The sequence below is a fragment of the Glycine soja genome, chromosome 19, assembly GCF_004193775.1.
Source record: "Glycine soja cultivar W05 chromosome 19, ASM419377v2, whole genome shotgun sequence".
Classification (NCBI taxonomy): Eukaryota; Viridiplantae; Streptophyta; class Magnoliopsida; order Fabales; family Fabaceae; genus Glycine; species Glycine soja.
The window spans coordinates 20,527,362-20,537,986 of record NC_041020.1 but is presented as its reverse complement, the minus strand read 5'-3'; the positions used below and the strand labels follow the sequence as shown (position 1 = coordinate 20,537,986).

The 10,625-nt window shown below is 32.8% G+C and overlaps 2 protein-coding genes across 2 annotated transcripts; one reads left to right on the top strand and one right to left on the bottom strand.

Moving 5' to 3' along the window:
* Positions 1-206: 206 nt before the first annotated feature.
* Positions 207-2,291, bottom strand: LOC114399646 (bidirectional sugar transporter SWEET17-like). The gene is made up of 5 exons (XM_028361851.1): positions 2,149-2,291; positions 1,752-1,945; positions 1,363-1,588; positions 956-1,115; positions 207-465 (listed from the first exon to the last, which is right to left on the bottom strand). Coding segments are annotated over exons 2-5 (426 nt in total). The 5' UTR covers positions 1,754-1,945; positions 2,149-2,291; the 3' UTR covers positions 207-427.
* A 3,932-nt stretch (positions 2,292-6,223) lies between these two features.
* LOC114399779 (peroxidase 44-like) lies at positions 6,224-7,832 on the top strand. The gene is made up of 2 exons (XM_028361994.1): positions 6,224-6,491; positions 6,994-7,832. Exons 1-2 carry the CDS (start codon positions 6,294-6,296, stop codon positions 7,756-7,758), a joined length of 963 nt encoding a protein of 320 aa, XP_028217795.1. The 5' UTR covers positions 6,224-6,293; the 3' UTR covers positions 7,759-7,832.
* Positions 7,833-10,625: the final 2,793 nt, after the last annotated feature.

The window sequence follows — 10,625 nt, the reverse complement described above, 5'->3', positions numbered from 1 at the left end:
TTTACAGAAGCCAGGGAAGCCCCAGGAACCATTTTTCAAAAACGTGGAGGAGCTTGTCGCCCAATTGCTTCCTCCTTAAGCAACCCAACTTCCAAAATGTTCCGGAAGGGCCTAGATTCAAATTGCTATTTACACCCCTATCTTGATAAGTTCACCCCCCTTCTTTGCTGATTCTTTTTCCGTAACGTTACGGAACCTTACGGATTACATAACGATACTTGTTTTCTTTCTGTAATGTCACGAAACTTTACGGATTACGCAACCACCCCTTCTTCGGCTTCTGGAATGTTACGGAACTTTACAGATTGCGCAATAATGTTTCCTTTCGAGTCCCGACATGTCACGGAACTTCACGGATTACTTAACGATGGGTGTCAAGTTCCTCGAAGCGGTCAAGCAAAGGTTGCATGCCATCAAAAAATCGTCCCTAGACGAAATTAGGGTATGTCACTTTCCAAATTATATCTGAGAGAAAGAAAATTACTACTCAGGGAAATGATCAATTTAGTTGCAGAGATGCTAGAACATAAATACTTATATGGAGAAGGACTATGAATGAGTGATCAATAAAGTGATATTTGAGATTTTTGGAAATTGCCATATGTCAGATAAGAGGTAAATTATATATCTAAGTTTAAATCTATGTAAACTTATGGATATTAATTACTATCTATCTATAAATTCAATTCTATAAATATTATCAGCAATGCTATGTAGCACGAAAGTTTTATGCATGAACACTATAAGAAAATAAAAGTTGAAATGTGATTGGTCGAGTTTAGATGAACAATTTTGTAATCAAATCCTTTGACACAAATTAATGGTGGTGAGAGGTGGTAAAGCATTTCGTGCCAGAACGAATTCGTACTGATAAACATTTTCCAAATATTATATAGTGAGATATAATGGAGCTTTGGAAATTAATGATAGCAAGCTAAGATTTAGTGCAACTTACCATGACAGAGAGGTGAGAAATATATAACAATGTTTAAGCCTGCTCCCATAACACCAACAGCACCACCACGAGCTTCTCCTTGCAATGCTAATTGAGTAGTAGCTACTGCTTCTGCCGAAATTGCCACATCCAAAATCACAGCCAAAATGGCAGTCCTACCCTGAAATCATATTCAAATTAATCTATCACCACTTAACAATAAACGGGATTTTGTAAGGTGAATTAATTAGAAACTGGCTTATATAGTTATAATATAATTAATTCATTAATATAGTACATATAAGGTAAGTTGGATGGTTAAGAAAAAAGAGGAGAGAAAAAATAAATTTGATTTTCTCTCCTAATAAAACTAAGAATATTAATAATTAACATTTGTTCTTTAAAAAAATGAAATATATACTACATACCCTTATCCCTTTTGGAGCATATATGAGAAATAGAATAACATAGATTGTCTCCACCACAATGCCAAAGCCATTGACAGTAGCCACGAGGTACTCTCTAGCCTTTATGATTCCATAGTAAGTCCATAAGGAGCAATTAAGCAATGTGCAAATGTAAGGAAGGCTCAAGAAATCTTCCGTAGATCCGTGCTTCTTTATTTTAATATTTTCCAAAACGTAGGTCTGCATCCTTTTATTTAATTTATGTATCATCCAGTAGCAATAAATATGAGATATATTATAATCTAGAAAGCAAATTAAGCAATGAAAAGTGAACTCTGCAATATTAGTTGATAGACTATTTACTAATAAACAAAAATTTGTATTTTGAATATTTGTTTATTATCACTTACATGATGTGCTGGGGCTTCGAAATGATAGAATAAGTGTGGAAGTTTCTGGTGGGGTTGAACCAGAGATAGAACTGTTGCTCCCTGTTACCTTTGCCTTGGGTGAAGATGTTTGTGCGCAGAATATAAGGGTCCCCACTTAGGTTTCGCAAAAACTCAAAATGAATCTCATCATGTGTTGGCCCTTGGGATGACAACTGCACCGCAGAAAAATGGAATTACTATAGTTGTTGAAATGACCTTTGTGTGTGGTAGCAGCACAAACAACTCCACAAAGAAAAGGACATCATTTTGGGAAATTGTGATGTTTGTTTAGCTTACTTTCATTTCTTGAAGAGCATGCAAAAGTGGAAAAAAGACTTTATAACTATAACAATGAAGCAAGGGAAATGAAGACAACCTTAATAATTTGCCCCGGTTCACCCTCTTCTCTACTCTTGACATGCTTTGTCTTCAAATTTAAATCTTTCACTATAACACTGTTGTCATGCTTGAAGATTTCAGTAATCTCCCCAACTTTACCCCTTTCTCGTCCAAATATGACTTAAACCGCATCTCCTGCATTTTGTGCAAGATAGGAAGACTGTTTGGTTTACACTCCTTCCGCTCCCATCGTTTAAGCTGCCAGAGGAGAAACAGAAAATATATTACACAAAACATTAAGGATAGCTACATAATATATTTGAGTACAACTATGTCTAGATACTCTGTTTTGCAATATAAATTTAGAGAAGCTTTCAGACTTGTTTTGTTTACATTAACATGAAAAAGGTTCATAACTCATTGTAAAGACAATTGAAAACGGATCCCAGTAAATACAAAGCAAAATAACGCTCACAAAATTTGGACAGGTTACAAAATGTGTGTTTTAAACATTGTTATATACACTTCTTTTGAACAGGGTTTTTAAATACAAAGCAAAATAACGCTCACAAAATTTGTAGAATTCTTTATATCAAGTGTGGATCAAATTTGAATCACAAGCATTGACTGGATCAAGTTCAATTGTGCTCTTAGATACCAACAAAATATATTTTAAACAAATTGATTTTTTTAAGTGCCACCAAGTACCAACAAACAATGAACTCCAAATGACTGCACATGCAGTGTTCTTCAGTCCATTTTGATTGAGCTTAACAAAATTTGAAAAGAATAATCATTGGTCATGGATAAGGCAAGAATCTGATACTAACACTCATTACAATGGGACATTGCTTCTCTGTTGACTTACCCTGCATATGACAAAGATAATATAATATCAATTATCAAGTTAGTCTACAAAACTCTTGAGTACTGTAGGAATTATGAAATTTAGTAACAAACTTGATTTATTTTATCCTTAATGACCATTCAATTCGTTTGTCAGACAAAATATTATTATAGTTGTTACTTTAAATGAAACAACAAAATGATGAGCAAAAGAAATTTAATTAGCCTAAAATTTAAAAGATTATATTAATAAGAAAAATCACGGTAAATTTTTTGGAGACATTGAGACAATTTGAACCAAATACACACTAAAAGGAACACAAAATCATAGCTGCAGTATGACTTAAAAATATTCATTAAAAGATGATTAGCAATTTTTTGAATAAAGCCAAAGTTTTTCAGACCTAATATAGTGGAAAAATAAAGATAATAAAATAATAAAACAACAAATCCTCCGGAAACATCCTAGGAAGTTTTAAGTAAATCAATGTTACTAACATTACGCATTTCTATGAAGCAATGGGTTCGTCTATACCATTGGTAGAACTTGTGAAACCACGACTGATCCATAACGGAATGAATGGAAAGGAACGCCCTACTCGTTCGGCTCACAACAATCCAATTAGTTCACTGGACAATAAAACATTACACATTCCATCTTCGGAAACCAAGACTTTTGATGTTATTTGACGCACAATAATTTCTATGCGCACTACTGGTGGCAAGACGATGGTATTTCAATGATGTCTTGCAAGGAAACATTTAAAAAAATTACTGAACAACGTGAATGAAAGATCCGTGGGTGAGATCCTGGATCATCACAGTTACAATGGAAGTTGGAATTATCATAATACAATCCTTGCATCCTGCAGGACAATGTACCAAACTGGCTTATTGCAAAATTGCCTAAAATTAATCATAATACGATCCTTGCATCCTGCTGGACAATATAATCCAATACATATAAAATTAATCACAAAACAATGCCTAAAACTGGCTTATTGCAAAATTGCCTAAAAATTTAAGATGCTTTGTTTGGCCATAAAGAAATCAAACCTGTGCATATGCTTAACAAAATCATCTATTAAAACAGGCCAAGCACATGCAAGCAAAAAGAAAAAAAAGAGCATTGCGTCAGTTAGTCAAAACACTCCACACCCAAAATTGAAAATTTATTTATTTATTGAAAAGAAACTATATAATCAAGATCAAGCACATACAAACCAACAGTTTTTCAAATTGAAAAATAAAGAAGTTATTATTAAATCCAAAATCCATTAAAAAAATACAAAGGGGTTAAATCCAATTAATGGAGGAAAAAAAATCGACATGCAAAAAAGGAGAGTGGAAAAAAATGGCAAAAGCTGGGAACTTGAAGTGAGTCTGTGTGTCACAGACCCTAAGACACAGTGGGAAGTGTAGCTATAGTATCATAGTATGAGAAAAGGATTCAAATTTACCCACACTTGCAGCATAGTTGAGCGAATCCACCAGATCGCAGAGGCCACCCCTTTCTCCATTCGTGAGTGCACGAACCATTCACAATGCAAATGTCGAAACCCATTAATCCAAATTGCAAAATTCCACTGCCAAATACACATAATCCAAAACCCAAATCAAATTCAAAACCCTAAAGCAAAAACCACAACAACAAAAAATTTAAACCTGTCACACACTAAAATTACCCAGAGTCCATACATACCCATGCACAAAGTCTCAAGATTCACAAAGGGGAAAAACCAAAGGGTAGTAAAAAAAACAAACTTTAAGTATTTAAGCATAAAGAAAACAAAACCCAGACCTGACATGAAAAACACCAAAAAAAAAAAGAAAGGAAAGAAACGGAGAAAGCAAAATGAAGAAGAAACAAAGGCAACAAAGAAGAAAGAAAGCAAAACGCAACGAAGAAGAAAGAAAGGAAACGCAGTTGGTGAAGAATGGACGGGCAATACAGCAACACATGACACCTGTAAGCAATTTAAGAAAAAAAAAGACGCGTGCAATAATACGTGGAGCAACCAACAGGTCTGGAAGTGTGATACAAAAATGCCCAAAAAACCAATAAATTGAACACATGTCAACAACTAGAGCATGGGCATAATAGCCTTTTCCATATACATCTCATTTATAAGACTTAGTATAGATAATAATAATAATAATAATAATAATAATAATAGTAGGTAATTGATGACTAAAATATGCTTACTAAAAAATAGTAATGTTTTCAAATTAAAATTACAAGGATATAAAGGAAGAATAATTTTTTAAAATCTTTCCTTCCATTATGTAATAAATAAGAAAATTACTACCTCCCTTCCCATTTATTAAAATTCCTCTCACCCCCTCTTTAAAAAAACAAATACCCTCTTCACTTTTATTTATCAAATATTATTGACTAATTTATGCTTATTAAAAAAATTAGTTAAACTTAATTATTAACATTAAACTTGTTTGTAATTATATATTTTCAATGAGTGTTGCTAACTATTTACACATATAACATTTTACACATCTCAATAAAAATACTTTTTTTTTAATTATTAAAGCAATGCCAAAAGAACACTAATTAGCATTTGTCTTTCCAAATTTGTCCTTAATGTTATTGGAAGTCTATCTATCTTATTCCATCTCCATAAGAGAGAGAAATCAAGTCTTATAAAAAGAAATATTTTTTTTCAAAACTTCATCTTAAAAATAAGGACGGAAGATCGTGTAGTTCCCTTACTCAAAAATAAATCTATGAACTAACTTTTTTCTCAATATCATATGACATGTATTTTGTATGTTGTTATTATAATAATGGTTAATGTTAATTAGTATAAAATTATGTAAAATTAGTTGGATTTGTTATTTTATTGTAATGATTAAAGTGATAATCAGTGAAAATTTAATTTGTATAAAACTAATTATATGTTTATTAGTTAATTTTAATTTTATATGTAAAAATAGTAATTTTTAAAAAATTATTATTTATTAAAGTTTAACATTTAAACAGTTATAAAAAAATTCAGCCTAGGATTTATGAATCCATCAACTACAACTAAAGTGGACATAAATGTAGCTAATTCTCACTATCATAGTATTCAATATCGTTGTTATGTGGAAAAAGGAAAATATTTAAGCAACCGACCCTTCTAGCATCCTGCCAAAAACAACAACTAATTGCATGCATCATCTCTTTTAATATGAAACGTTTTTTATTAAAAAAAAAAGAAGAAGAAGAAAAAGAAAGAAGTATTTAATAGCATGGCCCATAAAGTTTTATCACCAAAACAATGTTATTTATAATGAAATAAATGGCATTTGCAAGAGACTCAAGGCAGTGCAATACCCAAAATGAAGCTCACTACCATCTTAATCTTCTTCATCTTTGCCCTTCCGTTCACATTTGCTAACCTGCGCGTTGGATTCTATACCGCAACATGTCCAAGAGCAGAGACAATTGTAGGTGAAGTTGTGCAAAGGCGTTTCAGCCAGGATAAATCCATTGTCGCAGCCCTTCTTCGCATGCACTTTCACGATTGCTTTGTTAGAGTAAGACCAAAACTATATATACTCGTTGAAAAACGTGTTAATTAGTTCGTATTTACACACTCATTTTCTTTCAATATATAGATGAGGTTATTTAAGTTAATTAATTTCTATCTGATTAATGCTATCTATGCCATGTTGTTACGTACGGTTTTAAATTGTAGTTACAGCTTAATTTATTGTCATCATTAATAGTATTAAAAAAATTATGATGTTGTGGTCACAAATAACTTTTTAAAACCATAAAAGTGGATAAATTGTGACTTTGTTAATACGTAGGAACTAAATACCCGTGTGAGGGAGTTTACAACACGCCCACACCCTATTTAATAAATTAAACTGGTGACTGATAATTTAAGTTAATTATGATGTTTTAAGTTAATTTCTTTTAAAAAATTATGTATAAATGTGACTGATAATGCCACAATTACCATGTTTCATGCAGATCGATTGTCGAAATTATGATGTTATATATAATTAATATTTTTTAGCATTTTGGTTTCAGGGTTGTGATGCCTCAATACTAATAGATCCAACAAGCACTAGAACATCAGAGAAGATTGCAGGGCCAAACCAAACTGTTCGTGGATTTGAGATCATTGATGAAGCAAAAGCAATCTTAGAACAAGCGTGCCCTTTAACTGTTTCATGCGCAGATATCATAGCACTTGCCACAAGAGATGCAGTGGCACTGGCAGGAGGGATAAGGTACAGCATCCCCACGGGAAGAAAAGATGGTCTATTAGCCGATCCTTCCTTAGTAATCCTTCCAGCACCATCATTGTCTGTACAAGGTGCTCTTCAGTTTTTCACCGCAAGAGGGTTGACACTAGAGGACATGGTGACCCTTTTGGGAGGACACACCGTTGGTTTTGCTCACTGTAGTGTGTTTCAAGAGAGGCTTTCAAGTGTTCAAGGAAGAGTTGATCCTACAATGGATCCTGAATTGGATGCAAAGCTGGTGCAAATTTGTGAGTCCAATAGGCCATCATTGAGTGACCCTCGTGTGTTTTTGGATCAAAACTCTTCTTTTTTATTTGACAATCAATTTTACAACCAAATGAGGCTTAGGAGAGGGGTACTTCACCTTGATCAGCAATTGGCTTTCGACTCATTGTCAAGGGACATTGTGGAGGATTTTGCGGCAAATGATGGTACATTTCAAGAGAGATTTGCAAATGCCATGATAAAGTTGGGGAGCATTGGTGTTTTGGATGGAAACGAAGGTGATGTAAGAAGGAATTGCAGGGCTTTTAATATTCCTCTGTAGAATGTGCTATTGCAATATTACAGAGAAATGCCTATGCAAAATCAATAATAACATTTGAACGTTATATTTGTTAACTTTTTATTTTTAAAAGCTAAAAAAAAATCCAGATAGTTTTTTCTTTTCTGAGAGGAAAAAAATACAAAATATAAAGCAATGTACTCCATCAAGTCCTTTTTAATATGATATTTAAGGTTTTGGCATTGGTATTAAAAAATCTAATTAATACTTTAAATTTCATAAAATATATTACGTGTAACTTCCTAATTAATATACCCTTTATATATCTCTATAATTTGTTAAACTTTTTCTCACTACAAGAAAAATGACTTTTGCCTACGGACAAAAATCATCACTAGATGTTAAAAATACGTAGGTAAATGTAATAAAGACTTTGTTCTACGGATATTTTGATCGTCAACTTTGAGGGGACATACAGTGATGGATTATAGTCTGTTAGTGGAGGTTTTACCTACGGATTTACTTTCACCTACAATTACATTTGATTGTCGCTATATATCATTCATACAATTCACAATATGTGTAGGTAAAAACCATTAACTTATTTCTACAATCTCTAACTGTAGGTCAAAACATTAACTTGTACCTACAACCTCCAACTGTAGGTAAAAGTCATTAACTTATGCTTACCTACAATAATCATCTTGTGTGAGTGGTTTCCCTGAAATTCTCCCCACAAAATCATCTTCTGTTCATTTTCACTGAGTGTCATGCTATAAGTTTGGTGTAAGTTGTGAAGAGAAACCAATAATCAATGAAACAATGAAACTTTCATGCTAGAACATGCCTGATAATTAATGGAAAATTAATACAAATGTTAAAGGATGGAACTGACATTCACTAACAAAAATGGATAAAAAAATGTTGTTTAAAAGAGTTGAAAAATTGTTGTTGACAAATCCAACAACCAGTGTTGTATCCAGTTAAGTTACTTATCTTCATGATATATTTTAATTGAGTTTTTTATCTCAGATATATAGAGAGCTTAACACGTTCATGCTATAAATTTATTTATTTTTTATTTGGAATGTATGTGGAGGTTTCTATTAGTATATATACGAAATAGCTGAATCATCTTACTGTGAAAACTTTATTTGGTAAACATCTTAGACCCAATGAAGAATAACATTATTTTGTATACCGGGTATCAGCCCATTCCCACTGACCCAAAACATCTAAAAGTGCTATTAACAATTCAACACAATCCCCTAACTACCCACCACACATAATTCTACACAAATATGCCATCTTTTCTAGATTCTTCAAACCATAACCAAACTCAGTTTTACAAACTTCAAAGGACAAAAGTTGCACAAGTATAATCAATGGCTATGCTTATGGATTATGAAGCAGTCTTTTATTAAGTAACAGGAAAATTACATAAATGAACACTTTAGATTTGTCCTTACCTCTAAATATTCATCCATCCCATATTTGGAGTCTTCTCTTCTGAGGCCAGACTGTTTAAAACCACCAAATGGAGCCACCTACATCAACACATGCACATAGATAAATGCATCAACAAAAATTCCATTGTTACTTGATATCACTTAATAAGGAATGAGATGCACCTCAGTTGAAATTACTCCTTCATTAACACCCACTAGTCCATATTCAAGAGCCTCAGCCACACGCCACGATCGTTGGATACTGTTTGTAAATACATATGAACCCAAACCTTCATATGTACAAGCAATTCCATGTTCCAAAGTTTCACAGCATTAAACCAAGAGTGACCAAATATGACAAAACTATTAACCTAGGCTGTATAGGAGGGGGAGGGAGAGCAAAAACCATTCTTCAAGGCTGTATAAAGAAGAACCAAACGAACGACCTGTGTTAGTGTCGTTAGCAATTCTGATAGCTTCCTCTTTAGTTTTGAATCACAAAAGGGGTGCAACAAGTCCAAATGCTTCCTCTCTAGTTTAAGCCAAATCATTTAGGTGAATTAACAAAAAAAAAGTCCAGCAAGCAAAAATTAACAACAAAATTCCATTTGATGATAACAAGGCAAAGTGAAATAAACCATATCATAATTTCTACACATATAGAATATAGGAAGTATGCAACACAACACTGTAAACTATATAAACTACATTGGTTTGAATCCTCATATCACCAAAGAGAGGTGAAGACTAGCTTTACAGAAGATATAATGATAGTGCAGTGAAAAGATTCAATAGTTCTGCACAATTGTGTTTCTACCAAACTCAATCGCAGTTTGTATTTTGTAGATATTAGCCTCATCTATAATCTATAAAAATTATAAAGGCAATACACCCTTTTTGGTTTACACATTTTATTACCAAATTTATTCTTCAGCTGCTTCATTTGTAACTCCCCACTCTCCCATTCAAACTCTTGACATCCTCTCTCTGATGTTTGGTCTCCACTTTTTCAAAACAATGCAAAAAGAAAATGAAATACTAAGAGAAACACAAACCTTTTTTACAACAACTTCATTTATTAGAGGACCCTGTTTAGAGATGGATATGAAATGAGTTACACCATGACTCATTTTCTATCAATTTAGGAGAGGACTCTACAGAGTAATGACACTCAAAAACATATTATAACGGGAATATTGGAAAGGAAATATTTATCAAAAAGTACCTGAAGTCCATATGAATGAATATTACCATGGAAAAACAGAGATGCAAGATAGGCAATATCCACAGGCAGTTGGTTCAATAGAAAAACAGAAACTAATATAAATTATTTTAAATAGAAAGACCAATAACTACCTGTGACACACCTTCACTAAAACCATCCCCGACTTTCATATTATGAACAACATCACGTAAAGCATTTGCAAACTTCTCATATATATCTTCACAAAGAAACTTGGT